Raw genomic sequence first — 17,328 nt, 5'->3', positions numbered from 1 at the left:
AATGTGCAGACTCCCGAGCGCAGAAGTGGTTTCATTCACCAAAGAGCTCTCTCTCTCTCTCTCTCTTTCTCTCCTGCGCTCTCTCTTTGCTGGTGAGTTTCCAGAAAGCGCTCGCTGAGTGTGTTCACAAAGTAGCGGGTGTGAAGTTCGCGCTGTAGGGGCTCGCCGTGCAGATTGAGTGCAGTTGCCAGGTCCTCTAGAATCACTTCGCTTTAAAATGGATCCCCTAAGGTGGTTTTCTTTCAGTCATTTTGGCTCTGGCAGCATCAAGCGAGGGCAAGAGAGCGTGACGTATCGGTACTTACAGTGAAACAGTGAAAGCTGTTTTCACTCCTGCTAAATTTAAAACACCCCTATGTTAGAGCCTTTCTTTGAGACTTTTAATGAGAAACGGTAATATCCAAGGGAAATGGCTGCAAATTTGGACCAAAATACATCACAAGTGTGGAAATTGGTACAGCCTTACCTTCTGCTTTTAAAATGGGGTGGCTGGCGCTTAATGCTTAACCTAGGCCTCCGGAGGCTCTCTGGCTCCTTCCAAAAATTTTAAAAAGAAGAGAAGTTAGCCACCCCCTTCCCATCTCCATCTTACCTCGTCAACACTGAAAGGCATTTTGGACATGTTAAAACAACTCCCCCCTTTTCCTTTTAAAAGGGGACGGAGTCCCAGAGTGATGTTCCTTGAAGATCAATCTCTATTTTCATGTTAAAGGGAGTTGGGGACAGGTTTAGGGGGGCACGTCTCCTGAGCCCAACGGGACCCTTTAAAAGACAGCAAGGAGCATGGGTGCTGACAGGGACCCTATTGAGCATGGTAATGACTTGTGCATCTCAATTTTCCATGCGCTTGTGTGACAGCCTGGGTCAGGATATGGCAGCAATTCCACATTTATAGCTGCATAGGCCACTGCAGGAGGGCATAAACATATTACTGCACCTGCCGGATTAGAAGCACACATCATCCTATTCTAACAGTAATCCACGTACAGTGCAGCTCCTTGGATAGGCTGGTCTGTCTGACCTTAGGATTAGTTGCTGCTGTAAACCATTACTGAAACTAAGTGCTGATGTCAACATTTCCACTAACAACATTGATTAATCTATAGCTCCCTATTTACTTCAGGGGTTTCCCCCCTCCTCCTTTTATTTCGGTCATTCAACCTACAGCGAGGGCACATTGTGTGTTTAAACAGCCCACTGCTGACAACTCCGCGTTCAGTGTTGGGAATTAGTGACCAGGACCGTGATTGTAGCACAGCTGTTTTCAAAACAGAGTAGCATTTCCAGCAATGAGCTGCTTTTTTCCCCCCCAGTGTATGATGACAAAACACAATTTTTTCACAGTATTATGTATGCAAGTATTAATCCAACATATTTATTTTCTCATGCCATCTAGTTCATTTTAGTAAATTGAATTGTTCATTACATTGAATGAATTAAAATGAACCACTTAAAACAAAATCAACTTCAGTCCCCAAAATCAACACTGAAGCCCCATTTTCTTATCTAGAGGAAAGGCTGTAAGTCTTTTATGTTTTCTTTTTAGTAGTGACATATAGAAAATAATGTATTTATTACAATAATATTATTTTAAAAATTAATATTATATTTAGAAGTAATATTTAGTCAAATGTTAATATTATTTGCAAATAATTTTGTCAAATATTTGTATTTTTTAAGCTTTTTTTCCCTTATGAGCTTAGCTTGTTTTTATTATAAATTTATATATTTAGGTGTGATCACCCTAATGAGGTTTCCATTGTTTTTGTGCCAGCTACTTTTTAGCTTTTTGCAAAAGGAAAAGGCATATCTCTTAAATATTAAAATTAAAATCATTTAATATAATTTAATCATCTTTAAATACACTGAAAAAAGGTTTTGTGAAGTCGTAAATAAAACTGACATTATTGGGTTACATTTTACAAGAAAATACTATTTCAGTCTTGAAATACTACTTCAAAATGTCATGTTTAATTCAAAGTGTTATTTTTTTGTGGTATTAATTGTGAAATTTACTAGCAATTTCTGAGTGAAAATTGTTTTCACACCAAATTTTCTTCAGTGTAACTTAAGTGTAGTTTGCCATATTCTGATAGATGTCTGTAGAATTGTAGATTAACTGTAATTGAATTGCTTAAATTAATGAGTAGTTTGTTGACAAGCTACAGTTTCAAAGCTTCCCGACATGGCCTGTGTTCTTATTGGAGGGTAAATTAATGCTTGATCTAAGGGCAGGGGACAGTAGCGAAGACACGGCCAGGTGATGCGTGTATCTCCGACAGAGAGACAGATTGTGCTGTGTATCACCACAGACTTCATCAGCTGCACTGAACTGATAAATGCGAGCCGCTGAAGGTGAAGAGGCCTCTCTCTCTCTCTCTGTGTCTGTACACCCCCATGAACCGGTCGCCTGTGTGAAGAGAGAAAGAGGCTGCCAGCTACACAGCCTGACTGATTGCTACAGATGCTCTTCCTCAAGTACCGCGAGTTACATCCTTGCCACAGCAGGTCTTCGGGGACAAACAATAGCACCTGTTCCTCATAAGATGGGGCTCGTTCATGTATCTTTAATGAAGCTTTGGGGCAGATGACAAGAAATGGCATTATCCTATCCTCTCGTTCTAAGGATTTGATAGACAAAGAGCAGATAGGAGGCAGAGTTTATGAGGTTCCGAGCTTTCAGAGGCCTGAGCTTTCCTCCTCACATCTGCTCCACTTCATTCTTTCACGCTCTTGAAGAACTGACTGGCAATTCTAATGCTGCATGCAGCCAGCCGCCTGGCACACTGACGGAGGGAGGGGCAAAATATCAGGGCACAGATACACAAATACGGGTGAGCATACATGTTCATACATACCATGAGTACCATATATATATATATATATATATATATATATATATATAGCAGTAGAAATGGATCAACTACTATAGACTAGTTTACAACACAGTAGATACTTTTATGTGAACCAGACTGCTATATGAGACACAACACAAAGTGAAGTTTAGTTGTTTATGGGGAAGAGTTTGAAGAGTTCCCTTGCTGTGTGTATATTTTGTATATTTGGTGTATATTATCATTCATTTGTTGAGAATGATCAAGTTATATCTATGTTGTGTATGTGTGTATAGTTTTGCACTTGCACTTGGCATTCATTGTGGACAGCAAAGTAAGAATTTCATTGGTCAGGAAAACTTGTTTTCCTCACTGTTCATATGAAAATAAGCGCTTTGAATCCTTGAATTTAAATAAATTTATTAATTCATAAATATAATAAATTAAGTAAATAATAAAAATATAATTATTAATCATTTTAGCTGTAATATAAATATATATAATTTGTGAAGAATTCTTATTTTTTTTGTTGTGGCTTTTTAAGTTTTGTTTTAATTCATTCTAATTAATGTTTTTATGAATCGATAAATATGAGAAATTAATAAAATTAATAAAATATATTCACATTTCTAGGAAAAATAATTAAATAATATTCATTTAATATTAATGAGAATATTAAAAAAATTAAATAATACATTTAATAGTAACTCATATTTTTTATTAGTTTATCATGGTTATAATTTTATATTTTATGTACATTTTATAATAATAATAGTAGTAGTAGTAATAAATCTATTACTGATTTCTACTGTTTGGTATAAATGTTCTCTTGTGTAAGCATGCATGGATGGAAGCATGTTGTGTATGTAAAGACACAGAGGGACAGACAGAGAGACGGATAGATCCAGTGAATGAGAAAGACGGATGCATATAATAAGCGAGCTTCAATGCAGAATGCAAGATGCAATTTATCCAACTGTTTAAGTGCAGGCACTTAATTCCATTCAGTGATCATCTTTAAATATTTATCTGCATTGTCTGCTCAGCTCCACCAGTGTATGTTAATTGACAGGCTTGAAAGTTAACTTTCACTATTAGTCCCCACTTTAAGGACGCTTATTTGATTTGCCACTCACAGATGTGGCGTGTGTAAATTAAACTTTAATGTAAAGTCCTCATTACTGCAAATCGGGACCTCTCAAACTGAGGGCAAGGTATCTGTTGGTACTTTCCCTTTTTCTTTTTCTTGCTGTTTGTGCCTTTTGAAACAGCATTAGGGGAGTCTGTTTGATTAGCAGAGTTATTGTTAGCATTGTTCGTCAATTTGTTTGTTTCAAATGATGTCTAATTCTAGGTCGTTTTAAATGATTTAGATTTTGAATTAAATAAGACACTGATGGTATAGTTTAGGAACAGATGGGATAAGGCATGGCAGACCAGGTGTTTCTGTCATTATGCTTGTGAGCTTTTGGTGCAGGACTATGCTAAATGACATGTTAAGGAACAGTTGTGTTTTGGTTCCACTTTAAAAGCAGCTTTAGACTGATTCGTTTTGCAAGGGTAATGTGAATAAGGCTAATGGCAATTATTTATGTGACTGACCTTAGTGGCCCTCTGAAGGAGAACAATTTACATGGTCAGAGCCATTTTTCTAAAGCGCTTAAATGAATCTGAGGTAATATAGGACTGTAGTTGGTGACGTCACTGACATTTTTTTCTCTTTTCTATGTAATAGCCCCTCTCACTCCACTTACATTTTGATTCACCTCACATGCAAGTAAACTATTTCCACAAACACATCCATGCGGTCATGTTAAAGAGCCCTCTGATCTCTCTCATTCATCATTTCTCTGTCACATCTGTAAAATACTCACGCAGTTCTTTCATTTCGGTAGTCTCAACTCTGTAGATGCACTTTTTAAAGTGCAAAGCTCTATAAACAGAAAAGTGCAGGATATTTTTCTATTTATTTTTGCTTAGGAGAACTCACTTAGTCCAAATCACTGAAGTGGACCTGAACACTTGTTTAGCACCTGGGGAACAAGCCCTATTGAACTCTAACATTAGGCGCTTGAAAGACGAAAGCAGTATTAAAAAGACGGAGATCACGCAGACCTCAGCTAGAAATGCGGAGCAGAAAGGGGTTTCTCAGAGCAGGTTGATTTCATGCCCCAGTGCTGCAGCAGTAATTGCGTCCAGACCGGTTTTTATTGCAGGCTGATTTTAAAGAGCGATGAATGGAGAAACATTCTATAATGTGTTTATTTTGGGGGGGCCGACCTTTATTAACCCGTTCTCCGGTTGGGCTCCCCAGAGGTGAGCCGGCATTAACTCTGCCCTGGCTCACGGTAGCGCCGCTGCAGCATATCACCCACAGGCAGGAAGCAGAGAATGACAGCAAGATTGGGTCCAGCCAACACTCCAAAAACATGTGTTTTCAAACTTTGATGGGAAGCCGCTCAGATCCCTAAATACACACAGACTCTCGTTTTCTTTGTCTCTAGTTCAGCGTGTCTGTTTTTACTCTTACACAGAGCTAATGTTATCCTTATGCACACCATTAACATTCTCTCTATTTTGCAATAAAGCAGGAATGGAGATGAACATGGTTGAGAGCATTTGAAAGGCACCACACACGATGCCAGGTGTTGACGTTATACATGAAATATCAGAAATGCACAAGCTTTTGGGCTCATTCCATCTTTTTCGCAGCTGAAAACAGGTGCTGTAAATTACCGGTCTCCCTTGGGCATTTATCTTGTATATAAATGACCTTCCAAGAACAAGAAACAAGAGCTGTATTTCTGAGAGGATTCACATTTTCTGTCAGTCTCATGATTAAGTTTTATTAGGAATGCCTACCTGACATCTCTGTTTCTATCTAGTAACATATGCACTGTAGATATTACTCAAACAACCTTAACATGCTAAATCGGGCGTTTGTGATACAAATGAGAATAAACACTCTACTGTTTATGTGTGTGTGATGTTCTCTTTGGTGGGCATTAAGTGCAGGTATTTGGTGAGCGTGTGTGAAGTGGATCAGGGTCAGAATATGAGCAGTGCTGTCAGGCTGTGTTAGGCTCCTGTGTGATCTCCTCTCTCTCTGTGTTCAGCAGGTCCAGAGTCACATGCCTCCTCTCATGATCCCCATTTTTCCACACGACCAGCGCACTCTGGCAGCAGCCGCGGCAGCCCAGCAGGGCTTCCTCTTCCCCCCAGGCATGTCCTATAAGCCAGGTAAGAGAACACAGTTCAGCTCTTTGAGTTTCATCTACACAGCTTTATTCCTGTTGCACCTTGTACACTTAGGATAAAAGGTTTGTCTGAATTTCTGAAAGTTATCCTAACAATCAGATATACTTGTAGATATTCACATACCACAATTTTACATTTATATTTAAATATTAATACCTTTATATTAAATCAATATTTTAAAATAATAATTCATTATATTACAAATAATACTACTGCTGTTACAAATCAAGTTCACCCAAAAATGAAAGCAACGTTTCAAACCTGTATGACTTGCTTTCTTTTGTAGAACACAAAAGAATACATTTTGAAGAATGTTTCGACATTTTTTTTTTATTATTTGGACTCTAAATATTTTCACTTTATGAACAAAAATAATACATACATTTTTCTAAATGTCGTCTTTGTGTTCCAGAAAGAAAGAAAGTCATATATATATATATATATATATATATATATATATATATATATATTAATACATAACATGGATAATAAACACTGCTGTCCAACAACTGTGTCTTTGAGGGGTGACAAGAAATGTTAACAAGTTCTTTCCTGCCTGTCTTTTGTTCTTTTATCTGTGGTGTTTTTTCTGCTTCACCATTCTTCACTTTACCTCAGGGGAATATACAGGCCACTTTTAGGCTTTCTTTACCTCCTCATAACTTCCTCAGTACATATTTTATCATCGCTTGATTTCCCTGACCAGATCATCACATTGTTTTTAAAGAGCCCACCCCTTTGGATTCAGAGAGCAGAACATCAAGCCCTCCTTGTCAAGACAATAAATTCTGAACACTGTGAAATGTATCACCTCGGTGAGGCAGCCTGTTTTGGCAGAGTTCAAGGCGTTTCGAGCCTTCAGAACAATGGATGGCGTGAATGAGGGCTGGAATATAAACACCGTCAGCAATAAAGGGTTTCAACTTCATGGGCCATAAATCTGCTGAGAGCATAATACTAATATACTACTCTCCATGCCCTGTATAATAAGTTATTATATACAAATATATATACTGTATATATACAGTGGGTACGGAAAGTATTCAGACCCCCTTAAATTTTTCACTCTTTGCTTTGTGAGAGATGTGTCTTTGGCACTGATTTGGAGATACTAAAAGCCAATTGGTGATACTAAATTAGCGATTTATCACAATCACTATCCCCAATTATTTCTGTTTCTTGAGGAAATAAAAGGTGACCCATAGTGTTGCACATTTTCTCTTTTGGAACTGAAAGGCCTCTAGTGAAGCGCCATCGTACTTGTCCTGGCATGCCTTTTTTCTCCTTTTGTGAAAAAGTGAACTGCTCCTCACGCAAGCACTGTAAATTCAAAAACAAATTTGTAGGAAATTGCTACAACATGCAGGCTGACTCACTGCCAGTATCCCTCACCCTCATATCCAACCATTGTTCTGAGGTTTAGGGATGTGCCAGTCTCAGTTTCTGTAATTAAACCGTTAAAATTGTATTCCTGCCTCCCAAGGGATCAGTAGCACTTAGTTAAATTTCCAGCCTTCTATCATTTCCCCCCTATTTCCCCCCTCTTTTCTTTACCACAGAGGACTGTTGAGAAAAATAAAAATGGTCATGTAATGATTTTTCAGTGTAGCTGCTGAGTTGGGTTAGTAGACCTGTAGGAAATGAAAAGGAACATAAATTAAGAAGACAAAAAAATTGAATGAGTTGAAAGAGAATTATTGAAGAAAAAAAAGAAATGATCAGTGCAGCTCAGTAAAAAAGCTTTCCTTTTGTCTTCAAAGTATGCCTTGAGAAACCACGTTTGTTGTCAGCACCTCATCAAAAGGCAAATGTACAGGAAAAGAGAAAGCGAGCTAGACAGAGAGACTGATAAGAGGGAGGAAAGCTTAAGAAGTCAGCAGGTGAGAGTTAGACTATTACAGGGTGTGGTAGAGCAGCTAATAAATTAACTAAAAAGGTAAATGATGGAACATAAAGTCAGCTATTTTGGAACTACAAAGGCATGACAGGTTGAACAAAGAGCCTGAGGGCTTTCTTTTCCCCAGTTAGATTTTTTAATATGTTTGACATGGAAAGTGTTTTAGTACAAATAACAGCATCTGTAATGGAATCCTTGGCGTGTGTAAAGCACTTGCATTATTCATAATTTGCAAAACAGTGGAGTGGAGAAAGTTTAGGACATAGCTTATTGCCATTAGTGCGCATGACTCGACTTATTGCCACAGTTAATGCGACAGGACTCATTGCTGTTTGTACTGCCCAGCATGGGGCAGCGCAGCCAGGCTCAGTGCAAGCAGTCAAGACCCAATGCTGATGGCCCTAACCCTGCAGTGAAACAGCAGAGATCCCCTTTCTCACACACTGTGCTCAATGGCTTGGGCTTGGTAGAAAGAGAGGGCTTAGGTCATTTTGTACTCAAATGGACTTGTGGAGGATAGTGGTGATCCCCCCCGTGCAGACATGAACACATAGGTATTGCTGATCGTGGATGTTCATGGCCCTTGGGACGCAATAGGCTCTCGATGTTCCCCCGCTGGCGAGAACGCTGACATCCAGTGATTGTACAGAACCTCGCCTGGGGGGCATGTTCATGTCACAGAAAATGTGCGTCAGGTGTTTAGACATTGATACACTACATTAGCAATTGATGATCCCAGTTTTGAGCTGATGTATATCAGGGTTGTGCCCTGTTCGGAACTGAATTGAGAATTCCTTTTAAATTCTTGAATTTGAATTTAAATTGAATTGAGGTATCAAACAGAAAGCAGAATTGCATTTCAAATTTGATAGTATAATTAAAATGAACTGAAATTCAAGGAAATTAATATAACTAATTTTAACAAGGAAAATCAAATGGAAGGATTTAAGCCATCAATAGATAGTTAGATTACAGTTCAGTAAATTAATTTCATTTTGAAAAATTCCAGTTCAACACAGCCAATTAAACTCAGATTTATACTCATGAATTTAAGGGAACCAATTCTTAAATTCTAAATTTTGCATAACCTTGCTATAGATCATTGACACTCACTGTTATTTATTTATTTTTGCCTTTTATTGATTGGTTGCATTTTTATTTTGCCTTTTAAAGAAAGGAAAAGCTTGGTTAAGAGAAAGAAGAATGGGACATGGCCAACAGTTCTTACATTTTCTGAGCATCTGTTCGGTCCACTGTGCCACATCTCTGACCAAAGTATTTTTTTTTCCTTCATAAAAAAGAGCCTTCAGTTTTGGACTGGAAGAAGGCTTGTGAGCATGATAGACACTGAGCCCTTTAACAAAACCATTGATTTCAAAGAGAGCCCCACTCGTCTTGAATGTTCCACATGCTTGGCTCTTGGCATCAGGTGGAGTAGAACTGAAGAGGTTGCAGAAGGAGCACTCCGCCAGCCGTTCTTCCCCACTCTCCTCCACCTTTTCATTAGCCTCGCAGCCCTCGCTTCTTATGGAGCACCGGCCCGCTTCAGTGGTAGTGGTGCCCTGTGCAAGACCCTTGGGTCCTTCCACTTAAAGAGGCCCTGTGCCAAGTTGGCAGTCCAAATTGGCCTCGATTTGCAGCATGATACCTGGCTGAAACAGAATACACTATGAGGCTCTCTAGCAATGCTTTGAGAGAAAGCACTTCAAGCATTATTCAGCAGCCTGCCTGGCACTTTTATAAAGAAAAGAAGACAGTGGAGTATTGTGATCAGAGCTTAGGAGGTTTGCCCCTTCCTGCTTGGTGTCTTAGCAAAGCTTGCTTTGATAAGGTACCTCACTAATAAAGTGATGCTATCAGACAGAATTTCATGTTGAAGTGTATGCTCTGGTTTGGGTTTTCTGGACTGAGTTGTGTGAGCCAGCACAGTCACTGTTGGTTACTTTGGCAGACCCTGCTATATGGTAATAGCTTTTGGTCAGTTTTGTTTTAGTCATTGTTTTGTCTTTTGATTAAAATTTCCTTTAAATGTAGTCAATATTTCATCATGACTAAAGCATCTAATTTTCATTGATGAAAAAAAAAATATATATATATATATATATTGATGGGATTAACACTGCTTATGGCACAATATGCTGAATCAGATGTGAGGAAGCTCACTATTGGGCTCTAAGGTGGGCTGGTAATAAGCTTTTGGCCCTTGGCCTTAGCAGGCTTGGAGAAACAACCCTATTGGGTAGTAGCATCACTGGAGCCTCAGTGGCATCCACTGGCTGGAGACAGGCAGATTTGCCTTTTAAACTAGATTCACTTTCACATACTGACATAGAGAAAGCTGGCAGCCAACCCTGTCTACTTGAGACACTGGCTGCCCACCCAGCCCCCAGACCATTAGCCTTAGCCTAGTGTTCTCAGCTGGCACCTGACCTGCCCATGGCTCACATAACATATCACCAAAAGCACAGAACGAGGGAGAGAGAGAGAGAGAGAGAGAGAGTGCCTTGGACGATAATGACCCCCTCTACGACTCTCATTGCACTATTTGAAATTAGTTCAGTTGTGTTTATTCACCTCTGCCACAGGCTGGGATTGAATTTCCTGGCTGCATCACAATGTGCTGTGGTCAGTCAGATTGCAAAGTGAGTAAGGGGGGTAAAAAGAGGGATGATATGTGTGTTTACCCCCATGCCTGTGGCTTAATAGCTCCATATGTTTGTGAGAAGAAGTGACAGGCAGAAGTGGGGGCTGAAAGAGGGCCCCTTCTATGGGTATGCTTCATTCAAACCTCTGCTCCCTGAGCCAGAGACAGTGTTATATACACCAACCACAGTACAAAACACATCTCATACACTTTCAGAGGCACTCAAATATCTGTATAAGGTTTCCAGAGCTATATTTCCGGGGGGTTGTTTAAACCTGTTGTTTTTCATCTGATTCCTATTGTGTTTTCTTTTTGCCCTATTGTATTGATTGATTCTATTCGATGCATTTGATCTCATGATGAAAATGTCTTTCAAGCTGCATTTAGATAAATATTTTATTGTGCCAGATCACATTGTAAAACACATAATGGCATGTAGAACAATAGTATGACTAGGCAAGCTTCTCACAGAACATGATATAAATCATAGATACTTGCGAACAATAACTTAAAATGGCATAACCTTGAGCACAATGCATAGCCAGATCAGAAAGGACTGTGCAAATGTGGGCAAAGATAAAAAAGGGAGAAGGAAAAAAGCCCGAATGTGAGAGAAAGAGAGACGTTCGTGTGTAAATCCTGCTCTGCTCTGGCCAGCTGACTCTTTTGTGAGTGCAGATGTTTGGGCTGAGTGCCGAGGCTAGGTGTAGGCAGGCCCACAGGAACTGTGTTGGCACTTGTCTGGCCTGCCGTTGGGCCGCTTATTGTCTCAACCTGTGTGCATTGTTCACTATCTCCCCCTCCTCCTTTCTCCAACAGGTGATAACTACCCGGTGCAGTTCATTCCATCCACAATGGCAGCTGCAGCCGCGTCAGGACTCAACCCTCTCCAACTCCAGGTATGTACAGTCACAAAAGAATTTACGGGCAGCGGGCCAAGCCCTCAGCACCGTGTGAGCAAACCAGCTGTATGATAAATAACAAGCTAAATCACTCACACACCGGTCCACCCCTACAAGCTTAACACCTTCCATCTGCAATATAGCCTGTTTTTACAGCACAGCCCTGACGCCTATGCATGGGAACACCGGGTGTTGCATCGATGAAGGTTATTTCAGGGGCACCTTGTACCTTAATTGCTTTCTCTGTTGACGCCGTTCTGAGTAACTTTGTGGGAAGAGCTTCCAAGGCCCTCCAGGCTACTTTGGGAGCATTTCTCAGATCTCCATATGCTTAAATAATTGATTCATATCTTCATTACAGTTTATCTCATAATGCCTGTCATTTTAATTGTTTCTTTTAATCCTTTCTTTGCCTTGTTTACTTTGTCAGACACAAAGAGCATGTTTTTCTTGCAACTAATGCCATTAGTCCTTTCTGTTTACTCAGAAAAACTATTTGTTAGAGTTGTGCTTTGAAACTTTAAATGCACCTAAGTTTCTTAAAGTTCTTTGAACAAAGACTGAAGGACCAAATGACTGAGAGCAGAAGGCGATAGAGCTTGCAGCCACATAGCGGATTCATTTATTTGTTTTTTTCACGCTATTTTATTCATAGACAGTTGTTGTTTTGTCAACAACAGTGGTAAGCGGTTGATAGCAATTAGACATTAAGCTCTCTGATAGCTGGGAATGTTACAAAACAAAGCTAAGAGCGGAGGGAGGAGGACGTGCGGGGGAGAGAGGATAGGAGAGCGTTTCGTATCTTTTCTTCTTGCTGATACATGTGCACAATTTGTCCTTCGGAGCTTATCGCTCTCAGCATTAATGAGCCTTGGCAAGTTGGAACAATGCTTGCAGATGGAGCTGAAAAGTCCTTTGCTGTAGAATGTGACTTTGGGGAGAACAGTCATCTGTGTTGAAGGTGTGGAATGCATCTATTCATGGTAAAGAGCATTTGTAGAATATGCATGTGCTTGTAAGAACGAGCTAAACAGGGAGCGAGCTTGTGAGCAAAAACTGATTGAAAATAATTTTGATCCATACGTGTAAGCGTGTCTTCCCTCCTCCCTTAGGAGTGAGCTGCGGTGGAGTAACAAGGGCCCATCCCGTCTATTAATAGCATTCCTGATGGGTCAGCTCGAGTCTGGGATAGTCATATATCAGGAGGCACCGAGACCTCTCAGCCATTCATCGTGATAATAGATTTAACCCTGGGAATTGGCTTAGAGCAAGCCTCTGAGTCCATGACTTGGCTGACCTTTAGAAAATACAGTAAACACAAATGAGTTGCATTCCCATTAATTGAAGTTTGTCTGTCTGGTGCAGATTTAGCAGAGCAGATTGGTATTTACTCTCTGTACCCTTCAGGCTAAGAAAGCCCAGTTAGTCAAACATACCCTTTCCACCGCAACTGAGCTCCCATCATCACACGGAAGATGATTAAAAGTGATCAGGACGGAGATAGAGGAGATGAATCTCATTCCGAGTGCGACGATAATGCTGTAGTGCTCGCGTTTTGTGGCTAAGAGAGAAATTGCATTCAAAAGTTCACTTTCAGGTCAAAAGTGCAGGCAAAACATTCTTTTGAAAGAAAATGACAACACATGGATGCAGATGAGGTTGTAATTAAGTGAGGAAGGGCGATGCGGATGGATTTGAACGGCAGTTAGCACATTCTAGCATTTGGCTGCTTTTGTCTCTCTTCCTTTTTTAACAGAAATAACAAGCTTTGAATTCCTTTCTTAAATCAAAGGAAGCAGATCTTTCTAAATATGTCAGATAAATGAGGGCCAGCACTAGGTCAGTGTTAATGAGAGGTATGTATGGATTTTTCTGCTGTGTCTGGGTGATTATCTGTAATGGCAGTATCACTGAGCTCTCGCTGCTTATGCATCACTGATCCTCTCGGTGGGAGTGACCTCACCTATGAGATCCCCACTTCCTGTGCCAGTGGACCCACCCACCCCGTGCCACTGGCTGGGTGCATCTGTCTAATTAGAATATCTCCACTTGTCAGCAATTCTGGCAAGGTATCATTTTCCCTCATTTGCTCAGTTTAGACTGGGGAAATATATGAACCTTAAAAATTGCTCTGATTGGAAAGGAATTAATTCCCACAATGCTGCACTCGGTCATGCAGAAAGAGGGACAGCCGCTCTGCCAGTCTTAATGTTGCCGATGCTACCGCTCACAATTTTACCGTGACATAACAGTAAGTGGGCTGACTGTGGAATGTCTCTTCCCTGTCACCGTGGCCCATCTGCAGGCTAACAAAAGGCCTCAGGTCCCAGGGAGTGGAAATGAAAGCGGTCAGGCGATCTGAGAGCGTAATTTGCTTGTCAGTACATTTTCCTGCGACTGGCGACATGCACGTACACGTGCCCACTTGTCACCGTGCGTCCCAACGCGGTGAGTAATTTCACTCAATACATCCCTGACAGATTCAAGAGGTCCTCGCTGCAGCCTATAGCACGATGACATAGCTGGATCAGATCCGTATTGGATTTGACGAGCATGCGCAGTATTGGATTTTAATGCGCAAAGTGGGGCTGTCATTGAAGCTGGTATTTAATGTAAATTAAACTGTAATTATTACGAGATATAGGCCTAGGTGTGTTTCATAGGCTTACACAAATTATATTATACTGTGATTTTAAACTAGTAGTGTATTCAAACTTTATTTAAGCAACGATGGCGTAGTTTTGAATGAAAGAGTTTGGTATGTAAGCTGTTTATTTTTTATTAGTTTGATTCGTTTTAGAAATAAAACTCTACTAATTACAATTTTTTTTGTTCTTTATGAAAAAAACGGGGTATAAGATTGTTAGTTCTGTCAAAAATTCGTTCATGAATCAAATAGGCCTATTATTTTTCGTTCTCACTCGCTGTGCTATACGTGACAGAGTATATCTCTCTCTCTCGGGAGACTTTTTTTGAGTGTTGTATCAGACAATAGTATAAAAAGCAACTACATTTCTTTGACCTGACTGAGGCTTTATTAGCGAGGTAAAATCTAATATAAATTGAATGGTTGTTTTTTATTATTTTATTATTATTGAAAATGTTTGTAATAGCTAGGCTATATTAGAATAGCCTAATATAAAATCTAAATAAACTAAATTAATCTAATATCCCCAACTAAATTTAAATAAACATGACGGATAATGACAGAAAAACTGCTCAAACTATTCCCCAGACCGCATGCCTCTCTTCATTAAGACTCTCTCAGGGTTCAGGATGAGCTGGGCACGGCCTCCAAACAATGGCTCCATCCCCCTACGTTGCTTCCCTATTAGAAGTGACACCTCTCACCTCCAGGCGGAAATTGTGTCGGATTGTAGCCGTATGGCCAGACAGTCTAAAAGGAATTATCCTAATTCTACAAAAGAATTCAATTTTATTTTTTGTCTGTTTGAATTGCCATTTAAATTGCCAGCATACAAGATCACCTTACATCAATTGCTTAGAGGAAAACCATTTTCTTAATGCCATTCTGTCCTTGATATATTGTTTTGCCACAAGTTCTATACAAATCTCAAATCAACTTGTTGTTTTTTTTATCATTGGAAGCAGTCTTTTGGGTTTAAGCAGTCCTAAAATAAAGCATCATGGGATAAAGAAGAATATCTGGGTCTTCCCTGTGGCGTATAATAGAGGGAGCATGCACAAATAGGACCTGTTAGCCTCTGCCCTGCTTTCTCTTTTACTCTTTTTTCCCCTTTTCTCACTCCTTTCTTTATTTCCTAATCTCTTTCTTTTAAATGTCAAACTCTGTCACAGTTTCAAAATCCATGCAAATTAATTTACTATGTGTATATATGTATATGTATATATATATATACTGTATATAAAACCTTCTTTAATTTATAAATATTTAATTTAATAATAAATAAAAAAATATATTAATTAAAAGTAATTTCTTGTTTCTATTTTTTATGTAAAAGTTTTTTTTTCTAATCTAATAAAACCCCTTAATGCTTTTAAAAAAGCAATTGTGTTTAATGCACATTTTAGGTGTTAGGTGTGTTATCAAGGTTTTGCTAATATCAAGTTTTTATTCGTTTTAATTATGTCAGGAAAAAGGTGCTTTATATCATGCTATCATTACTGCTAACACATTTAAGACTCTACTTGAGAGTCAGGGAAACTTCTCCGAATCTTCTGCTGGCGATGAGGGAAGAGAGGAAATACTGTGTTATCTTTTGTTTGGATGCTCATGTCTCTGCATTCCGGATGTGTGGAGGGAGCAGGGCTTTCTGCCATAGCTAACAAGTGGAACACTTTTGACTATGAGCTGCAGAAATGAGAGCAAACAGCTGCTGGTGTGATTGAGGAGGAGAGGAGAGAAAGAAGGAGAGGGGAAAGGAGTGGCGCGTGCTGTGCAAGAGACTCCAGAGAAATAGCCAGAAGACGAGAGGCGATACAAGCAGAGGGCAGAGAGTCTAATGAGAGGGAATTGTAAAACAGAGAAGCAAGTAATCAGATAGCGAGAGATGTGAACCATGTAGCTTAGAATGACCACCTCGGCTAATACCAGCACAGGGTTATTAGCGTAGGCTTGTGTAGCAGAAATGTGCAGGACACATCCTACCCTTCAAGTTAGTGGAGCTATGTAAGGAAATAGAAGGGAAAAAATGAGGTGGATGGGTTGAGATGGGGGAAGGGGCAAATGAACGAGGGAGCAGGCTGGGTGCCAGCAGATGGGACAGATGTCTGGCCATACTGGAAAGCATTGGCGCAGTGCACTAGCGCACCCCTGCTTCCCTTTCTGACATCTGGGCCAGCCTGGGTCAGCCTGCTTGCCTTGGGCAATGAGCCTGGACAAGCCTTGTGGCAAACGGGCGTGGGCGCCCCAATGCTACTGAAATGGCAGAGTCGGTCATGCAGCAGTAACGCAGTCCTCTCCCCATGCTACCGCTCAGCTGTGCCCATACAGAGAGCCAAGGAGGACGCACAAACACAAGAGCTTTTAGTGTGTATAGTGTGCTTATGTTTTGATGTATGATAATGTATCAGTGGGGTTTTTTGGCCTCATGGACACGTTTCAGTGAGCTCAGACTGGGGCCTGTGCGGATAAGTTGGAGAGACAGTCATGCACCATTATAGCTAGAAGCACTAAAATTGGCTAAATCTGCCACTGTATTTCACAGCATCTGCCAGAGAGCAGTCGGCCTCTCTCTTTAAGAACAAACAAGAGATTCAAGTTGTTGTTTTTTTCCTCACATGATGGCCTATTTGCCCATCATATGTGCTCAAATCTAGTGTTTCATGAGCCATTTCGGTTTGCGGTTTCATCCCAAAGAAAAATTCTGAAAATATACACACTGTGAACACTGTGAACCATAAAGGTGAAGTATATTACCATTGAAAAAAATCGTACTGACCCCAAACCTTTTTGTTTATTTTTAAATAAATTGATATTTTTATTGAGCAAGTACATGTTAAACTGCTCAAAATTGGCAGTAACTTTCTATTTAAAAAATCCTGAAAAAGTGTATAATAGTTCCCTTTCGTGGAACTTCGAACTGCGTCCTCTAGGGGTCGCTATGGGGAACGCCTAGGGATCTCAGGTGGACCTAGCCGATGAGGCTGAAAGGGGGGGTTCCCTCTTCCGCGCATCGGTGTCGGGCGAGAGACAGCCCTTCTTTTTTCTAATTCCCTTTTTTATGACCACCATCTCCGGCTGACCGAGGCCAGCTGTAAAAAAAATTTCAAACAGTCTCCTACTGGGCCCATGATGTTTTGGTGGTTCTA

The 17,328-nt window shown here is 40.1% G+C and overlaps 1 protein-coding gene across 1 annotated transcript in view; it reads left to right on the top strand.

Annotated features, from left to right (window-relative positions):
- LOC107593388 (transcription factor SOX-6-like) overlaps positions 1 to 17,328 on the top strand; it is an 85,500-nt gene that overhangs the window by 35,688 nt on the left and 32,484 nt on the right. The window contains exons 5-6 of the mRNA XM_016283100.1: positions 5,951 to 6,074; positions 11,453 to 11,532. Of these exons, the coding sequence (XP_016138586.1) occupies positions 5,951 to 6,074; positions 11,453 to 11,532 (204 nt within the window). The remainder of the gene's footprint in view (positions 1 to 5,950; positions 6,075 to 11,452; positions 11,533 to 17,328) is intronic.

This window comes from Sinocyclocheilus grahami, unplaced genomic scaffold (assembly GCF_001515645.1).
Source record: "Sinocyclocheilus grahami isolate Dianchi unplaced genomic scaffold, SAMN03320097.WGS_v1.1 scaffold10.1, whole genome shotgun sequence".
Lineage (NCBI taxonomy): Eukaryota > Metazoa > Chordata > Actinopteri > Cypriniformes > Cyprinidae > Sinocyclocheilus > Sinocyclocheilus grahami.
This window is presented reverse-complemented; position numbering and strand designations above follow the sequence as displayed.